The sequence below is a fragment of the Medicago sativa genome, chromosome 8, assembly GCF_051527215.1.
Source record: "Medicago sativa cultivar Bolivia chromosome 8, Bolivia_mono, whole genome shotgun sequence".
Classification (NCBI taxonomy): domain Eukaryota; kingdom Viridiplantae; phylum Streptophyta; class Magnoliopsida; order Fabales; family Fabaceae; genus Medicago; species Medicago sativa.
This window is the reverse complement of record NC_140756.1, coordinates 8,975,818-8,996,865: the sequence shown is the minus strand read 5'-3', so window position 1 is coordinate 8,996,865 and position 21,048 is coordinate 8,975,818. Positions and strand designations below refer to the sequence as shown.

At 31.7% G+C, this 21,048-nt stretch overlaps 2 protein-coding genes, 1 long non-coding RNA gene and 1 pseudogene across 3 annotated transcripts; 1 reads left to right on the top strand and 3 right to left on the bottom strand.

Moving 5' to 3' along the window:
• Nucleotides 1-1,293: 1,293 nt before the first annotated feature.
• Nucleotides 1,294-2,203, bottom strand: LOC146896714 (uncharacterized). Its single transcript, XM_085735653.1, has one exon. The coding sequence runs from the start codon at nucleotides 1,783-1,785 to the stop codon at nucleotides 1,444-1,446; it is 342 nt and encodes a 113-aa protein (XP_085591779.1). The 5' UTR covers nucleotides 1,786-2,203; the 3' UTR covers nucleotides 1,294-1,443.
• A 4,426-nt stretch (nucleotides 2,204-6,629) lies between these two features.
• Nucleotides 6,630-7,433, bottom strand: LOC146896713 (uncharacterized). Its single transcript, XM_085735835.1, has one exon. It carries the CDS (start codon nucleotides 7,363-7,365, stop codon nucleotides 6,691-6,693), a length of 675 nt encoding a protein of 224 aa, XP_085591961.1. The 5' UTR covers nucleotides 7,366-7,433; the 3' UTR covers nucleotides 6,630-6,690.
• A 4,969-nt stretch (nucleotides 7,434-12,402) lies between these two features.
• LOC146896712 (uncharacterized) lies at nucleotides 12,403-15,543 on the top strand. The gene is made up of 2 exons (XR_015022377.1): nucleotides 12,403-13,616; nucleotides 15,146-15,543. It is a non-coding gene; the product is annotated as an uncharacterized LOC146896712 (long non-coding RNA).
• Nucleotides 15,544-17,113: 1,570 nt separating this feature from the next.
• On the bottom strand, nucleotides 17,114-18,150 carry LOC146896711 (uncharacterized; annotated as a pseudogene).
• Nucleotides 18,151-21,048: the final 2,898 nt, after the last annotated feature.

The window sequence follows — 21,048 nt, the reverse complement described above, 5'->3', positions numbered from 1 at the left end:
CTACAATCTTTCGAATGTCAAGCCAGAAAGAAAAAAGCAGACTATGTTGAAACTGAATTGAGCTCCGTCATTAATTAATCAGTATGATCCAAAATGTATAAAAGTTTAACGAAAACTGTTACTGCGTCTGCTATTATTAATTGTAAAGGTCGTTGATCATATTGATACAAAGTACTCCATTCACATATAAATGTATAATTATTGGATTTGAATCCTATTATTATGATTGCAGCTAATTGAAAACACTAACATAACTCTATTTCTAAAAGTTAAATAAGCTTCATTCATTAAATTAAAATTGCAGAATGTACTGTCTATACAAAAGAGTTGTATTATGTGATGTAACTTTCCTAGCACTCTTGAAAATTGTTCTTTCTTCACATGCTAGTAATAAAGATGTGAACCACTCACTATTAAATATTTATTATGCTTTGTATTCATAAAGAGATTTTAACTCAAAAATCTACAGCCACAATGAAATTTGCAGATTGATGCATAAAAAACTTATTGTGTGCTGCTTGACTGTAATGCACTGCTTGACTGTAAATGCAAAGGACATTATTAACCGTGCTGATACAGATTCATATCATAACAGTATGTTATCATGAATGCCAGCATACACACACACACACACACACACACACACACACACACACACACACACACACACACACACACACACACACACATATATATATATATATATATATATATATATATATATATATATAATTTAAAGGCCGGACACACTAAACTTAAAGCAGTTTCATGATTTTATCAATCTGGTCCTTAGAGAAATTAACATAACGTACAATGATCGGAAACAACGTGCTCATATATTTATACAGTAACACAATTATTCACAATTCTACACAGAAACTAAAATTAAAAGTATTCACATTTCTGCATAATAGTAAGCTACACAGAAACTAAAATTAAAAGTATTCACATTTCTGCATAATAGTAAGATTTGAATATGCCAATTAAAAAGTCAATAAGTATATTTCCATGTGATTTAAACCTGATTGACCTATTCACTGATTTTCAAAGTGAATGACATATGTTGGGTATCACAACATGCCATAAGAAATTCAACCATTAAGATATCTGTAAGCAACGAAACTTGTCCATTCAGTGCTTTTTGCGAAATCAATGCCAACCTAAAGTTCTTGAGTGATTACTAATTATGAATTTTCAAATAACATTCGAGCTGTTTATTGTTCTTGCTGATTTGTGGATTACTTTGGGAATATGATACAGGATTCATTGAAACAATAATAACGAGACAGAGTTTCAATAGAATACACTTATCAAAGTAAGAGTTACAATGAAACCATAGCATTGTTATCTAAACGCAAATAATGATACATAGCATTGTTATCTAAATGCAAATAATGATACATAGCATTGTTATCTTCATTGCCCGACCCTAAAATTTCCTTCTTAAAAAGTTAGATATTTGGAAGTTGAACCAATTCCTCTCCTTTTCATTGCTGTGATATTTTTGACCTCAAAACTATTAAGAAAATCCTTCTTTGACTTCTTCATTATGTTGCTGCTCTTCACATTAGACAAGCTGTATCCAGGTCCATTATCTCCACAAAATCTTCTTTTACTCGGTGGAAGTTTGGTGCATGTTTTAATTTTCTTGCTTTGTTTTCTTGCCTCTTCTTCCTTGTAGCGTTGCGCGAGTCGATCAACTGCTTCATTCTCAGCCTGAGCCACTTTTTTGACCTTAGCCTCATACAGCTGCAACCAAGTGAATGAAACTCTCTTTTCTTTCATCTTCTTAACTACTTCATTAGTGCAGTTTATACCAAACTGCTTTTCAAAAACTTTTTCCACAATTTATCTGTTAAAGGACTCAAATCCATCCCTTGAATGGACTTCTCAATATGCATCAACTGGTCAAGAGTGCAATGAGGCAAGATTCTCTCAAGCATATGATGATCAGCATGACTAACATCTCCAAGGTATTTTACATTATCAATAGCTTTCTCGACACAAAGATCAACCAAAGGTGTTTGATCCTTTCTCTTCATCATAACAGGATTCCCTTGAAACAAAAGCAGTGATGATGATGGCTTCTTTCTCGCAGATACTTCATCCCTTCTCATCATAATAGCAAGATTCCTTCGAAACAAAAGCAGTGGATCGAAAACAAAGGAACAAAAACTCAATGAATGAAAGTATTAGATATGTTTTTCACTGCAAACCCTAATTGCTTTTAACCTATATATAGTATAAAATACCCTATTTTTAAGGAAATAAGATTCGATATATTTTTAAAACAAATCTTTCTATTATCCAAAAAAATCTTCTAGGTGTAACAAAAAAAATCAAGATTTTATTTTATTTTTTAAAACCTGTCTTTCTAAAAGTCACCAACATTATTACTAATTAGCCCTTCAAAAAACATTATTAAATTAGGGTAATTATATAAAATAGATTTAATTTTTGTTCTAAAACTTGACTAAAATCTCTTCTTATATTTAAAAAATCTGTTATATTTATTCTCATGAAAGGAGGTTCAACTTGTTATTATCCTCAAAGCATATATAGAAATAGTCAAAGATAAAGATTAGACTATAGTATTAATTAAGGAAAAATAGTTATATTGTTTTGTTCACACCAAAAATAAGGAAAAATAATTATATTGTTTTGTTCACACTAAAAATAAGGAAAAATAATTATATTGTTTTTTTCACACCAAAATAAGGAAAAATAATTATATTGTTTTTTAAACAGTAATTATATTGTTTTGTTCACACCAAAAATAAGGAAAAATAATTATATTGTTTTTTTCACACCAAAAAAAGGAAAGTTAATTATACGCGTTATTAAATTGTTACCTTGAAAGAAAATGAGTTTGTTGACTAGGATGGGAAATGAATGAAAACCTAAATGAAACCATGACCTAATAAATGCACGGACAAGCCATTAACATGATCCTACATCTATATATTCAAAGCAATACTCTTCGGTGCAATCACACCTAACACTAAATGTTCCTCCCTTCTCCATCACAACAATTGTTCTTTGAATTTGCATATAAAAAATTACATATCTATATGTTCTTCTAGTATGTTTTCCATAACTCGATCATAAGGTTATATTTTTCTTTTCACTATAATATATATAGGTTATCATAACATAACATAATTATTTCACATCTAGGCTCAAAATGAACCAGAAGGGAATGAATTTTTTAGGGTTGAGATTGAAAATTTTCATGGTGACGTGAATAGGGACAAGAATGCCATAAGCACTTCATGCAACATTTGTGGAAGCCATTTCATGAAGTCTTTGTTCTTCTTATACCTATTAACGTCACCACGAAGCTTTTCAAATTCAGCCCTCAAATTCATTGTTCATCTTGTTCATGTTGAGCCTACATGAAATTAAATGATTATATTATATTATAATCACCTATAATTATGCTATCATATCATGTTATCACACCTTAAATTCACTTGTTTCAATCGTATACTTAATTCCTAAATTCGATCATGATATAATATCCTATTTTCCTTCAAAATTGCCACAAACAACCATGATGCTCTAAATTGGAATGTATGTTATCCATGAATGTGGGACAAGCGGTGGATGCCACTGTGGCTGCTGCTCTTTAGAAAGGAGGAGAAATGTTGCTTTGTGCATCACCAAGAAATAATTATGTTAGTAGATGTGAAATAATTATGATAGTAGTCACCACCAAGAAAAAAACTCATAAAAGATCTAATAGTGCTGTATTCTTGAAGCTTAGTCGCTCAATTCCTGAAGATGTCAGATGATGATTTTGTGTTTTTCTAGGATCTTTATCTAGGTTTTTCCCAGGTTTGTTTGAGTTTTAATAACTGTATGAAGATGATGAATAAGAAGAGAAAACAAGATTAAGAAAGGTAAAAAAAGGTAGGTGACGATGATGCACTATTACATCTAGTAGACATGCATGATCTAAAAGTTTTATTTTTGAAGAAAAAATATCAAACGATTAAAATTAAAGAATTTAATGAGGTCTTTGGTGAACCAACATTATAGATGGTCCACCTTAGACATTGGAGTTAAAAGTTAACGGGAATGGACCAATTGAACTACTAATGCGCAGTCAAGGGACCTAAACGTAACAATTAATTATGAAATGCAAATCATATAATAGTTAAGGACCAAATATCTATCTTAGCCTTACTCTAATTTAGTCTTACTCACATTATCGAGTTAATAGCATAAAATGACGAAGTACATAAGTTTGCAAATACGACTATATTCAAATGTTCATCTTGATAAATTGAATATGCTATTTATCTTTTTTAATGATTAAGATTTTTAATAACATAGATGAGAAATGAAGTTAGACAAATATTTTTGATATTTTTGAACATAAAGTACCAACTTGATAGAAACAAAATTAACAACATTGACTACTTTAATTTGAAAGTATTGTGAAGCATGATTCCTACCTCTTGGATCAACATCTTCGTTTATAGGAGGAGTTATATTGCTAACACTACAAAGTTACAAGTACTAACTAGTACCAGAGATATTATTGGAATCAAACGAGATCTAATTCAATCATTTAGAATATATAAATTATAGTACACTATTATATATGGTAATTAAAATGTAACTTCACCTGAATTTTTCCACTTGAGCACTAACTGAGTGCCATTGCACCTATTTTAATCTCTTCCAATCTTCTCCTTATTTCTTTACCTCTTTTGTCTTGAACTAGTGTATTTACCCGGCGTTGCCCGGGTTACACATATTCAAGAAGAGAAAAAAATTCTATGTATGATATCCGCAAATAAAATTTATCACAGATTGGTATAAGATGAATATCTTAATAAATACACACAAATATAATAAAATATACCATATTATAAATACTCGTAAATTTATAGATGCACATACGGATAAAATTAATTTGATTTAGTAAAAATATTAACACATATAGAATAAGATTAACTTTTTAAGTTTTCGGACTCGCATAAATCCATATTCGTTATTAAATTAATAAAATTATACAATTGTTGTGTTACATGAAATAATATATAACTGGATCTCCTAATTAATGATTTTTGTTTGATTAGTAATTTGTGAATACCTGATTTGGTGTATAGATGAAGGGTATGTAATTTGTTGAGATAGTTCCGTTATATAAAATATTAGGAATTCAATAAAAAAGTTAAGTAAATATATATATATATATATATATATATATATATAGACACACACTATCGATTGATTATTACACTCCTGAATTATTTACACTCCTCACAACTTGAGCAATTTCTTCCCTTTTAACTATCCCTTTATTTCCTTCAACAACTTTAGGCCTTAATGCCACCTTTAAACCCTCACATAACATCAAAGCATTAATCCTTTGTTCAGCAGATAGTGGCCAAACAATAAGTGGCACACCATTAACAATACTCTTAAAAGTTGAATTCCAACCACAATGTGTTAAAATATTAGTAGATACTAGATACTGACTTTGCAAATATTCTTCTCTTTTTTTGATGCAACCCTAATGGGGCTTTCATTCTACTATTAGATTTGAATCCTATTATTATGATTTCAGCTAATTGAAAACACTAACATAACTCTATTTATAAAAGTTAAATAAGCTTGATTCATGAAATTAAAATTGCAGAATGTACTGTCTATACAAAAGAGTTGTATTATGTGATGTAACTTTCCTAGCACTCTTGAAAATTGTTCTTTCTTCACATGCTAGTAATAAAGAGGTGAACCAGGTGTGAACTACTCACTATTAATGAGTTTTTTGTCCCACATATATATTCATATTTATTATGCTTTGTATTCATAAAGAGATTTTAACTCAAAAATCTACAGCCACAATGAAATTTGCAGATTGATGCATAAAAAACTTACTGTGTGCTGCTTGGCTGTAAATGCAAAGGACATTATTAACCGTGCTGATACAGATTCAATTCATAACAGTATGTTATCAAGAATGCCAGCATATATAAAATTTAAAGGCCGGACACACTAAACTTAAAGCAGTTTCATGATTTTATCAATCTGGTCCTTAGAGAAATTAACATAACGTACAATGATCAAAAACAAAGTGCTCATATATTTATACAGTAACACAATTATTCACAATTCTACACAGAAACTAAAAGAAAAAGTATTCACATTTCTGCATAATAGTAAGATTTGAATATGCCAATTAAAAAGTCAAAAGTATATTTCCATGTGATTTAAACCTGATTGACCTATTCATTGATTTTCAAAGTGAATGACATATGTTGTGTATCACAACATGCCATAAGAAATTTAACCATGAAGATATCTGTAAGTGATGAAACTTGTCCATTCAGTGCTTTTTGTGAAATCAATGCCAACCAAAAGTTCTTGAGTGATTACTAATTATGAATTTTCAAATAACATTCGAGCTGTTTATTGTTCTTGCTGATTTGTGGATTACTTTGGGAATATGATACAGGATTCATTGAAACAATAATAAGGAGACAAAGAGTTTCAATAGAATACACTTGTCAAAGTAAGAGTTACAATGAAACTATAGCATTGTTATCTAAACGCAAATAATGATACATAGCATTGCTATCTAAACGCAAATAATGATACATAGCATAGTTATCTAAATGCAAATAATGATACATAGCATTGTTATCTTCATTGCCCGACCCTAAAATTTCCTTCTTAAAAAGTTAGATATTTGGAAGTTGAACCAATTCCTCTCCTTTTCATTGCTGTGATATTTTTGACCTCAAAACTATTAAGAAAATCCTTCTTTGACTTCTTCATTATGTTGCTGCTCTTCACTGACAATTTGTATCCGGATCCATTATCTCCACAGAATCCTCTTTTACTGGGTGGAAGTTTGGTGCATGTTTTGATTTTCCTGCTTTGTTTTCTTGCATCTTCTTCCTTGTAGCGTTGCGCGAGTCGATCAACTGCTTCATTCTCAGCCTGAGCCACTTTTTTGACCTTAGCCTCATACAGCTGCAACCAAGTGAATGAAACTCTTTTTTCTTTCATCTTCTTAACAACTTCATTAGTGCAGTTTATACCAAACTGCTTATCAAAAAACTTTTTCCATAATTTATCTGTTATAGGGCTCAGATCCATCCCTTGAGTGGACTTCTCAATATGCATCAACTGGTCAAGTGTGCTGTGAGGCAAGATTCTCTCAAGAATATGATGATCAACATGACTAACATCTCCAAGGTATTTTACATTATCAATAGCTTTCTCAACACAAAGATCAACCAAAGGTGTTTGATCCTTTCTCTTCATCATAACAGGATTCCTTTGAAACAAAAGCAGTGATGATGATGGCTTCTTTCTCGCAGATACTTCATCCCTTCTCATCATAATGGCAAGATTCCTTCGAAACAAAAGTAGTGGATCTAAAACAAAGGAACAAAAACTCAATGAATGAAAGTATTAGATATGTTTTTCACTGCAAACCCTAATGGCTTTTAACCTATATATAGTATGAAATACCCTATTTTTAAGGAAATAAGATTCGACTTCTAGGTGTAACAAAAAAGATCAAGATTTTATTTTATTTTTTAAAACCTGCCTTTCTAAAAGTCACCAACATTATTACTAATTAGCCCTTCAAAAAACATTATTAAATTAGGGTAATTATATAAAATAGATTTAATCTTTTTTTCTCTAAAACTTGACTAAAATCTCTTTTCTTATATTTAAAAAAATCTGTTATATTTATTCTCATGAAAGGAGGTTCAACTTGTTATTATCCTCAAAGCATATATAGAAATAGTCAAAGATAAAGATTAGACTATAGTATTAATTAAGGAAAAATAGTTATATTGTTTTGTTCACACCAAAAATAAGAAAAAATAATTATATTGTTTTGTTCACACCAAAAATAAGGAAAAATAATTATATTGTTTTTTTCACACCAAAATAAGGAAAAATGGTTATATTGTTTTTTTTAAACAGTAATTATATAGTTTTGTTCACACCAAAAATAAGGAAAAATAATTATATTGTTTTTTTCACACCAAAAAAAGGAAAATTAATTATATGCGTTATTAATTTGTTACCTTGAAAGAAAATGAGTTTGTTGACTAGGGTTGGGAAATGAATGAAAACCTAAATGAAACCATGACCTAATAAATGCACGGACAAGCCATTAACATGAGCCTACATCTATATTCAAAGCAATACTCTTCGGTGCAATCACACCTAACACTATATGTCCCTCCCTTCTCCATCACAACAATTGCACTTTGAATTAGTATATAAAAAATTGCATATCTATCTGGTTCTTCTAGTATGTTTTTCATAATTCGATCATAAGGTTATATTTTTCTTTTCATTATTATAGGTGATCATAACATAACATAATTATTTCACATCTAGGCTCAAAATGAACAAGAAGGGAATGAATTTTTTAGGGTTGAGATTGAAAATTTTCATGGTGACGTGAATAGGGACAAGAATGCCATAAGCACTTCATGCAACATTTGTGGAAGCCATTTCATGAAGTCTTTGTTCTTCTTATACCTATTAACGTCACCACGAAGCTTTTCAAATTCAGCCCTCAAAATTCATAGATCATCTTGTTCATGTTGAGCCTACATGAAATGATTATATTATATTATAACTAGACCATCGACCCGTGCTAACGCACGGGTCATACAAAAGAACAAATATAACGCAAATATGAAAGTAAATACTTACCTTGAATCGAAAAAATAGTATAATTCAACTCATAAAATAAATTGCCACAAACGTTTTTAATGTACCATATTAAACAATTTCCATGACATCGACCCTGTTACGAAAGGAAAAACACCGAATCCTAAATGTCCGATTCATGGAGATTGAAGAAATTCGATAACAAAGCGAGATAGTTCCGGCATTTGAGCAAGTTAAACGGCTTTAGTGTCGGTAGGCTCAATCTTGACACGAACAACCCCGTTAGGTTTTGTAACCGATGCCCGACCAGCTTCACCATGTTCAACGGCCACATAGTTAATGCTATCGAGAGGACCTCTTAAGACTTGTCTTCAGGTTGGTGTGTCAATCACAAAGGTATTGTTGCATGAGTCTTCAACCTCCCGTACATCCCGCATACATTTGCGTAAAAAAATTTGTTTAAAACATAACTTGAATAGATATAAAATACCCACAAATTCTTTTACAAAACAATACAATTGAGTTAATGTGAGTTTGAAAAATTACGTTGACTCCGCCGTAGGATTGGATACACGGTTTTTAATAGGGTACCTTAGAAATACATTATCTCAATAAGGCACTTAGTAATACTAAATGTATGCCTTTCACACCGAAGAATATAACATAATGCATTTACAATGTCATTAGATTGACTTCCAATACATATATTGACCGAAGGGTCTTGAAACAATAATGGCATCAAAATCTGCTCACCTAGCTCCAAATTCACCTGCCAACATTCAAAAAAAATACAATTTGAGAAGCATGAGTGTTTATATTAACATATATTGTCAATTGCTTCAAAAAATAGTTTGTATTATTATTTATTTAAAATTTTAGTTCCACATGTACCTAAAGTCCGGATCCGTCCCCTGCACCACACTTGTCCAAACTTAGAACCATTAGAATGTTTTAAAACATAGAACCAATTTTGTTGAACTTTAGAACATGATCACATGATATCATATTTTATGGAAACAATTGACACACTATTTGATTTATTACTAAAAGTAATTGTGGATGATGAAACTTCTCATAATATTTGAATGGTTAGTCATATTCTTGTAGTGGTTTAATGGTTCAAAACAACTTCGGAGTGTTGATTTAACTTAATGAAAAATGGTTTTAGGACATTTCAATTACTACAATCAAACATATACAGCTGAAATTGTCATATCAAGTCCCTTATTTACAAGATCAAATGCACCTTAAATAGTAGATAAATGGAAGAAACTCAAACTCATAAATTACATGCAATTAAGAGTCATATTTTGTCCCTTACATACTAAGAAGAGTTTAAGAAATTAGTTTAGTCATTTTCTATTTAATGATCTCCTGAGAGGGAGTAGGAGATATCTTCATACATTAATTCAATTTTAATTACATATCATACCGTACAATGTAATAAGCTATATAAATGATTCTTGGTATGAGGTGGAGAACAGAACCGACTAGATCAAATTTTAAAAAGTCAAACAAACCAAGAAAAAACTCATAAAAGATCTAATAGTGCTTGATTCTTGAAGCTTAGTCGCTCAATTCCTGAAGATGTCAGATGATGATTTTGTGTTTTTCTAGGATCTTTTTATAGGTTTTCCCAGGTTAGTTTGAGTTTTAATAAATGTATGAAGATGATGAATAAGAAGAGAAAACAAGATTAAGAAAGGCGATGATGCACTATTAGATCTAGTAGACATGCATGATCTAAAAGTTTTATTTTTGAAGAAAAAATATCAAACGATTAAAATTAAAGAACTTAATGAGGTCTTTGGTGAACCAACATTTTAGATGGTCCACCTTAGACATTGGAGTTAAAAGTTAACGAGAATGGACCAATTGAACTACCTAATGCGCAGTCAAGGGACCTACACGTAACAATTAATTATGAAATGAAAATCATATAATAGTTAAAGGACCAAATATCTATCTTAGCCTTACTCTAGCCTTACTCACATTATCCGTGTTAATAACATAAAATGACGAAGTACATAAGTTTGCAAATACGACCATATTCAAGTGTTCGAAATATTCATACTTCCAAATCTGTAACATTGATTACGTCGAAGTTATTAATTGGATCTACATTAGATCAAAGCTAATATTTCAACTTGGATCAAATAAACACCGCGTTAAGATGAAAAATAAAATAAAACATGGCACAAATTGCGGGAAATCAAAACAAACAACATCGTGATAATTATGATGAAGATGGCAAACATCTATTTTTTAAATGTAGCAAGAGTGTCGATTGCTGGTAACGGCTGGGTATTTGGTTTTCAATTCAAAAAATCTGGTCCACTGATGTTTCATGTGCCGACATGATTTTCCAGTTACTTTAACAACTAGATATTTCTTAAACTCAAATTTTTGCAATCACCTTATGGAGTATATGGAAGCGGAGAAACAACAAAGTGTGGAATAATGTTGTGGAAACTACTCAACAGAATTTGCTGATAATTCAGAGTTCAGTTCAAAGGTAAGTAAATTGTGCCAAAAGATTGTTTGAGCTAGAATTTTCGCTCAAATTCTATCAATCGATTCGTCTTTAACTGAAAGAAAAATGTCGTTTGCTTATGTTTGACCGTTGTTTTCCTAGTTAGACTTGATTCAACTCGATTGCTCTCGGCAACTTATCATCATTGGCCAGTATTCTACAATCTTTCAAATGTCGAGTCAGAAAGAAAAAAGCAGACTATGTTGAAACTGAATCGAGCTCCGTCATTAATCAGTATGATCCAAAATGTATAAAACTTTAGCAAAAACTGTTATTGATATTATTAATTAAAAGGTCATTGATCATATTGATACAAAGTACTCCATTCACATATAAATATGTAATTACTGGATTTGAATCCTATTATTATGATTGCAGCTAATTGAAAACACTAACATGACTCTATTTATAAAAGAATTGCCTAATGTGCTGTCTATACAAAAGAATTGCATTATGTGATGTGACTTTCCTAGCACTCTTGAAAATTGTTCTTTCTTCACATGCTAGTAATAAAGAGGTGAGCCACTCACTATTAATGAGTTTTTTGTCCCACGTATATATTGATATTTATTATGCTTTGTATTCATAGAGATTTTAACTCAAAAATCTATAGCCACAATGCAATTTGCAGATTGATGCATAAAAAACTCATGTGCTGCTTGACTGTAAATGCAAAGGACATTATTAACCGTGCTGATACAGATTCAATTTATAACCGTATGTTATTGTCAATGCCAGCATTTATAAAATTTAAAGGCCGGACACTAAATTTAAAGCAGTTTCATGATTTTATCAGTCTGGTCCTTAGAGAAACTAACATAATGATGACAGTCCGTCATATCACATTTTTAGAGTCTTTTTAATTAAGTTTTAGTCTACTTTTATTAGTTTAGCATTTAATTTAGAGTCATTTTAAATTAATTATTGTTTGTTATTTATTAAGTCAAGTAGTGTACTAGTGCCTATTATTACTATGACTAATGGCTAGATTAGATAACAAAGGTGTGAGGCATACTTGACAACATAATGTCTTAGTTATTACTATATGAACCACACGTGCAGCAGGCTTGGCAATGAGAAGAAAAACAAGAAAAGAAAATGATGCCACAATGTGCTAGAATTTATAAATTGGGCTTTTGACCCAAGTGGATTTAGGTTGACCCGAAAGAAACAAAGAAAAGAGCCGCACACACCAAAGGAAAATTGAATTGGTTGGCACTGTACATACAGAAAGGGAAATCACGTTTTAGAGAGAGCCACACCAGAGGATTCACGTTTTATCACAATAAGGAGCTGCGCACAAGAGAAGGCAGCACCATTTTTTGGGTATTTTTTGGGTTCTTAGAGATGCAATTTCAAGAGAGAAACACAAAGCAAGTGGTTTTGAAGTAGATTCAACTCAAGATCGCTTTGGACACGAAGGATCTTGACATTGAATCTTCATCTTTCCTTCATCTCTTGCATAGTTTACATGTTTATGTGTAGCTATCATCTACTCTTGTAGTATTGAGGTAACCAAACAAGCTATTATGTAATCTTTTGATCTTTTAATGTATAAAGTTCTAGCTTAATGATTCAATATTGTTGTTATTCTTGCTTTTAATGCTTTCAAAGAGATTCAAGATGATTTGGACACGAACTCTTGAATCTAGAACTAGAATAACAATCTATCTCAAGTTATATCAATCTTGACAAGTTTGTAAATCTTTGATAATCACTTTTAGATCAAGAACTTAATGCTTTCGGACATTTAGTCGTTTGGACACGGTCGATTAAGTTATCCGATCGACTTTGTTATCTTTTAAGGTATTTGGACACGAATGTTTAAACGATAACTTAGAAATAACGATATCGCTTTGGACACGAAGGATATTGTAGAAATGATTGTGATAATATTGGTTATAAAGCTAGAGTCTCGTTAATTGATCGAGAGATTACGGTTGTTAGGCATGGTTGAGTGTCTCGACCCCAAGCGAAATAGTCATATCTCTTCTCTATTTATTTTATGTCAAATAGTTTATATAGTTTTACACAAACACACATTTTAAATTCATACACTTAGAACAATATTGATTGTTGAATGTCTAGAATATCGCGCTAGTCCCTGTGGAGACGATACACACAAGAATACTTACTTTTGATTGTTGTAAAAATACTACATCAAAATGGCGCCGTTGCCGGGGACTCGGCGTTTAGATATTTTAATCATCACGACAATTTGTATTGTTTTGAGCATTTGTATATAATTTGTAAATATTTTTCGTTATTGTATAGTTGTTTGCACTAACTCCTCTTTGGAATTCAAAGAAAAATTTCTTGTTAGTTATATCCGTTTCGGATTGAAGAAGTGATGATGGTTGCATAGAAAAATGAATGGTTACTTAGCAAGGAAGAATTATGCGAAGAAAAGGGAAAGAAGGTATTTCTATTCGAAAAAAAGTGTGTGAAAAGATGGACGAAAAAAAAAATCAAAGTCCACATCAGTTTTTTTCAATAACTCGTATTTTTCGGTTGTGTCAGTTGAACTTTTAAGTGTTGTGTTATTTATTTGGATAACTCGGTGTACCCCCTGTTATGTAATTGAATCTAAACTTGTTTATTATTGATGAATTTGCTTGTTTATTGACTTTTTTCGGTTTAGTAACAATTGTGTAATCAAGCGGTATTTCAAAAGTTCATAAGGAGGTAGTGACTTGAAATTCAAAGGCGAAGTGTACGGCATTTGTGATAGGTAATCACAACTCCCGTAAATCTAACATTGTAAGGTTCATAGCCAAATTTTATTTTTCAATTTACTTATATAGAGTGTTCCGTGCAACTACGTTTCTAGAACTTGCATTGTTTCTTTATTGTTGATTGGTCTTTGTCATTTACACACCGAGGCGAAAGTGCTTGGTCATGTGAGCCTTTGAAGTCTACCCTTATTTAATTTGAAATTATCCTTTTTGAATGCCAAATTGAGCCGGTAGGTTTAGATCTTTTTATTCGGTGACAAACTACATATTTAGAATAGAGACTTTTAGGATTTAACCCAAAATGTTATATTTGAGTTAGGCTAAGTAGGGTGTTGCTAAACAATAAGTTTGGGGTTGCTTTTGGAATTTGCAACCAAGTAAGTTTGGGGTGGGGTACTAGAGAACAAAGAACAAAGCATGAAAAATATACACAAAAATGGAAGAAAAAAAAATAGCAAAATAGAATGAAAAGAAGAAGGGGACAAACAATGAAAAATTTGAGTAATTTCAAACTTGATTGTCCCGATAGTTACAAATAATCTCTAGTACCTTTACAATTGTTGTTTCAAAGGGTGAATGAGGGATTGAATCTTTGCTTTAATTTTCGTAGGAGTCCCTAACTCAAATTTTGTGTAGCCTACTTATCCAAATATTATCCCACCTTTACCTAAGCCCCATTTTAACCCTTAAAGACCTCAAAGTGTGTAATGACATTGATTTTGATTGACATTTAGAAACTTTTCAAGCGTATGACAATATGTAGACCTGCACGTCGACCGTGTGAACCCTTATCAAATTGTTGTGAGGAGTTATGAATGGTGGATGCAAGCAAGTCAAACTGGCTCATCATATGGCTAGTCGGAGATGAACTTTTGGTTACTACCGCTTGATTAGGTAATTGTTATTTTACTGTCAATTGTCAATGTTACAAGTAAATTCCTTGAGGACAAGGAATGATTCAAGTTTGGGGTTGTGATGACAGTCCGTCATATCACATTTTTAGAGTCTTTTTAATTAAGTTTTAGTCTACTTTTATTAGTTTAGCATTTAATTTAGAGTCATTTTAAATTAATTATTGTTTGTTATTTATTAAGTCAAGTAGTGTACTAGTGCCTATTATTACTATGACTAATGGCTAGATTAGATAACAAAGGTGTGAGGCATACTTGACAACATAATGTCTTAGTTATTACTATATGAACCACACGTGCAGCAGGCTTGGCAATTAGAAGAAAAACAAGAAAAGAAAATGATGCCACAATGTGCTAGAATTTATAAATTGGGCTTTTGACCCAAGTGGATTTAGGTTGACCCGAAAGAAACAAAGAAAAGAGCCGCACACACCAAAGGAAAATTGAATTGGTTGGCACTGTACATACAGAAAGGGAAATCACGTTTTAGAGAGAGCCACACCAGAGGATTCACGTTTTATCACAATAAGGAGCTGCGCACAAGAGAAGGCAGCAGGGGCGGATGCATTTGAGAGCAATGTGGAGCTAAAGCTCCACATGAAATTTTCATTTTCTTTTAATAAATAATACACATGTTAAAAATATGATCTTTTGAATGTTTTGTCACTTGTTAATGATATCAAAAAATAATTATAAGAAATGAGGAATGAGGAATGAGAAGAACTTATATCTAAAGTTATTAAAATTTGCAATAAGCATGATATTTATGTGCACGATATGGATGCACCGTATGCGCAAAGGAAGTAACTTTTCATTGAAAAACACCAATTGTTTATTAAAAAGTTATATATTTAATATAAAATACACAAGTTACAAGACAAACCTACCATTTTAAATTTTTTAACATGTGCAAATTAGAAAAAAAAACTCTTCTTATTTTTAATATAATTTGCATTATTGTTTCTTCAAAATTTTAGCCCCACGTATAGTAAATGTCCGGATCCGCCCCTGGAAGGCAGCACCATTTTTTGGGTATTTTTGGGTTCTTAGAGATGCAATTTCAAGAGAGAAACACAAAGCAAGTGGTTTTGGAGTAGATTCAACTCAAGATCGCTTTGGACACGAAAGATCTTGACATGGAATCTTCATCTTTCCTTCATCTCTTGCATAGTTTACATGTCTATGTGTAACTATCATATACTCTTGTAGTATTGAGGTAACCAAACAAGCTATTATGTAATCTTTTGATCTTTTAATGTATAAGGTTCTAGCTTAATGATTCAATATTGTTGTTATTCTTGCTTTTAATGCTTTCAAAGAGATTCAAGATGATTTGGACACGAACTCTTGAATCTAGAACTAGAATAACAATCTATCTCAAGTTATATCACTCTTGACAGGTTTGTAAATCTTTGATAATCACTTTTAGATCAAGAACTTAATGCTTTCGGACATTTAGTCGAGCTGGACACGGTCGATTAAGTTATCCGATCGACTTTGTTATCTTTTAAGGGATTTGGACACGAATGTTTAAACGATAACTTAGAAATAACGATATCGCTTTGGACACGAAGGATATTGTAGAAATGATTGTGATAATATTGGTTATAAAGCTAGAGTCCGTTAATTGATCGAGAGATTACGGTTGTTAGGCATGGTTGAGTGTCTCGACCCCAAGCGAAATAGTCATATCTCTTCTCTATTTATTTTATGTCAAATAGTTTATATAGTTTTACACAAACACACATTTTAAATTCATACACTTAGAACAATATTGATTGTTGAATGTCTAGAATATCGCGCTAGTCCCCTGTGGAGACGATACACACAAGAATACTTACTTTTGATTGTTGTAAAAATACTACATCACATAACAATGATCAGAAACAAAGTGCTCATATATTTATACAGTAACACAATTATTCACAATTCTACACAGAAACTAAAAGTAAAAGTATTCACATTTCTGCATAATAGTAAGATTTGAATATGCCAATTAAAAAGTCAATAAGTATAGTATATTTCCATGTGATTTAAACCTGGTTGACCTATTCATTGATTTTCAAAGTGAATGACATATGTTGTGTATCACAACATGCCATAAGAAATTCAACCATGAAGATAAAGTGACGAAACTTGTCCATTCAGTGCTTTTTGTGAAATCAATGCCAACCTAAAGTTCTTGAATAATTATTAATTATGAATTTTCAAATAACATTCGAGCTGTTTATTGTTCTTGCTGATTTGTGGGTTACTTTGGGAATATGATACAGGATTCATTGAAACAATAATAACGAGACAAAGAGTTTCAATAGAATACACTTATCAAAGTAAGAGTTACAATGAAACTATGGCATTGTTATCTAAACGCAAATAATGATACATAGCATTGTTATCTTCATTGCTCGACCCTAAAATTTCCTTCTTAAAAAGTGAGATATATGGAAGTTGAACCAATTCCTCTCCTTTTCATTGCTGTGATATTTTTGACCTCAAAACTATTAAGAAAATCCTTCTTTGACTTCTTCATTATGTTGCTGCTCTTCACTGACAATTTTTATCCGGATCCATTATCTCCACAAAATCTTCTTTTACTGGGTGGAAGTTTGGTGCATGTTTTGATTTTCCTGCTTTGTTTTCTTGCATCTTCTTCCTTGTAGCGTTGCGCGAGTCGATCAACTGCTTCATTCTCAGCCTGAGCCACTTTTTGACCTTAGCCTCATACAGCTGCAACCAAGTGAATGAAACTCTCTTTTCTTTCATCTTCTTAACTACTTCATTAGTGCAATTTATACCAAACTGCTTTTCAAAGAACTTTTTCCACAATTTATCTGTTAAAGGGCTCACATCCATCCCTTGAGTGGACTTCTCAATATGCATCAACTGGTCAAGTGTGCAGTGAGGCAAGATTCTCTCAAGCATACGATGATCAACATGACTAACATCTCCAAGGTATTTTACATTATCAATAGCTTTCTCGACACAAAGATCAACCAAAGGTGTTTGATCCTTTCTCTTCATCTTAACAGGATTCCCTTGAAACAAAAGCAGTGATGATGATGGCTTCTTTCTCGCAGATACTTCATCCCTTCTCATCATAATAGCAAGACTCCTTCGAAACAAAAGCAGTGGATCGAAAACAAAGGAACAAAAACTCAATGAGTAAAAGTATTAGATATGTTTTTCACTGCAACCCTAATGGCTTTTAACCTATATATAGTATAAAATACCCTATTTTTAAGGAAATAAGATTCGATATATTTTTAAAACAAATCTTTCTTCGTTATATTTTTAACACAAATCTTTCTTCTATATATTTTTAAAACAAATCTTTCTATTATCCAAAAAAAAAAACTTCTAGGTGTAACAAAAAAGATCAAGATTTTTATTTTTTAAAACCTGCCTTTCTAAAAGTCGCCAACATTATTACTAATTAGCCCTTCAAAAAACATTATTAAATTAGGGTAATTATATAAAATAGATTTAATTTTTGTTCTAAAACTTGACTAAAATCTCTTCTTATATTTAAAAAATCTGTTATATTTATTCTCATGAAAGGAGGTTCAACTTGTTATTATCCTCAAAGCATATATAGAAATGGCAAAAGTTATGGTGCATAAGCCATAACTTATGCACCATGCATAGGTTAATCACAACCATCAAATTTGATAACACATCTCTTTCTCTTTCCCCTTCACGAATGCGCGCATCACCGTCACTACTGAACCTCTACCACACTTCCCTCGGCTTTACTCGTCAACACTTCTTCAACCCTCTTGCTCAACTCGGCTCTTGAATTCTTCTCTTCCTTCACCTCGGACACAATACCCGATTCCACTTCTCGACTAATTACACAACCCATTTCACCTCAAATCCAAACTTCATTTCCTCGCAGGGGCGGATTTAGCGCCCGGCGACCCCGGCGCGGTCGCCCGGGCTCGATCCGTAGTTTCCTCACATTAGGCCCAACCTATAGGCCCATTTACACACTTAAAAAAAAAAAATTGGGCAAATTGGGCAAACACACACCACGCGTGACAAAGCTTCTTGCTTTGTTCAAATTGGGCAAATCGGGGCTTGTTCTATGAATCAACAAAGCTTCTTGCTTTGTTCTTCACTTCTTCTCATCATGGTTGTTTCTGTTTCATCTTTTCATCCAATTTTTTTCCTAGTAACTCTCTTTTCCTTCTTCACTTCACAACTTTTTTATATTCAATTTTCTTGAATTTGTAACTAATATTGAAAAAGTTCAAATTTTTATATATCTGGGTTTTGTTTTTTGTTATTGCGGATGCTATTTTTGATGCCGAGACACTTACCGGTCGCCATCTTCTTCAAGCTAAAAAAGGTTCTTCATTTTCTCTCTCTTTTTTCTTCTATGCTTTTGGATCTACCTACTTATTTGTTTTTTTCTCAAATATATAATATTAAGTTCTGTTTCTTTTTTTTTTTTTTGGTTTATTTTGCATTTAGTTGTTGTTGTTATTAGTATTATTGCTAATTTTTTTGAAACATTATTATTGCTATTTATTATTATTATTGTTTGTAGTTGTGGATTTTCTCGTTTATATAGTTTATTATGCCGTGATTGCCGAAAATAAAGATTATTAGCATTAATTTGTTGTCTAAAGATTCATGAAGATTATTAGTTTTTCCAATATTTGAAGTGGGACTAAAATGGTTCTTCCATTAAGCTTTCTTTGAGATCAACTTTGACCATTTTTTATGTGACTTCAAATCTTTGAATTTGGAAGACTAATTTGATGTTATAAAATTTTGAAGCACCAAATTTGGATAGCTTATGAAAACAAGTTCTAGTTTATATGAAAATAGTTTGACTTTATTTTATCTTTTGTTATTGAATTAGCTTATACATAAGCACTTATAGGAGAAGCTCTTAGTTAAGTTGTTTATCGAAACACGGCTAGGTTACACACATACATTAGTATTGAGGATGGACAAATAGAGAAGTATGGCTCCAAATTCTGGAAAAATTGTTGATGAATTATACGGCCTTTGGTAGATAGAACAAGGATTGAGAATTGGTGATAAACAATTCTCTGTGCTTATTGATGAGTCACGTGATATATCCGTCAAAGAGCGGTGATGTTGAGGTCGGTAGTTGTATTTTCCAATTTCTACATTGTTTGGTTTCTTCGAAAGCTACCGTTAGACTTTTTAAATCCATATCCATAATGATAAAAAAGCTATTGTTCTAGACTTTTTGAAACTTGAAAGCTACTGTTCTACACGTGTTTTTATTCTTTGAAAGCTACTTGTTACACTTTTTAAATCCATATTTATATCCATCAAATATTTTCTAGGTTCTTGAACGACAAAGGGGAAGTTGTGGAACGATTTCTTGCATTATATCATGTCAAAGATACTACTTCCGAGGCACTAAAGAATGCTGTTTATGATATTCTTGATCGTTACACGAACCTCTTTTTTAAAATTTTTTGCATATATTTTTCGCCCAGGCTCTATGAAATTCCTGGCTCCGCCATCGTTTCCTCGACATCATTTGCTTATGTAAAGGTTCCCTTTTTAATCACCAAACGATCAATCACCTCATCAATCCAATCTAAAAAAAACAAAATCACCACCATGATTACAAAATTCACTACAAATGAATAACACCCTTTATAATTTCCCACCCCTAATTTGCTAAACCTACTACAATTGATGACATCATGTGATGAGAATCATGTGATGAGAATAACTTGGACTAGTTCATACTGGCCCACAAAGATGCACGAGCATTAACAAACCTAAAAACCAAATTGGAATTGAGTTGAGATCAAAAGTAGCAAGATTCAGTGATCTATCAACAAGGAAAGTTAAAGATTCAAATTTTAATATTTTTTTTGCACGTGATGGGTTTAAAAAACAAAAGGGGCAAAAACAAAAATGGAAAAAAAGAAAAAAAGAGATGAGGGTATCTTACAAGTAAATAATTGAAACATGAATTTTAACGAAGAAGAGGTTGTTGTTGTTGTCTTGTCTGATGATGATGTTACTTGTTTAGAGTTGAGCCGTCTTTTAAGAGACAAAGAGAAGGATGAGAAAGAAAATTCAAAACCATTAACTACATCTAATGGTTTTGGAGTACAACTCACGAAACTATACCCATAGCAAAACCATTAGATAATTATTTTGGTTTCGCATAGAAGACTATCAAAACCATTAAATCATAATTATGGTT

Coding starts and splice junctions, on each gene's coding strand:
- LOC146896714 (XM_085735653.1), bottom strand. CDS start 1,785: ATGAAAGAAAAGAGAGTTTCATTCACTTGGTTGCAGCTGTATGAGGCT.
- LOC146896713 (XM_085735835.1), bottom strand. CDS start 7,365: ATGATGAGAAGGGATGAAGTATCTGCGAGAAAGAAGCCATCATCATCA.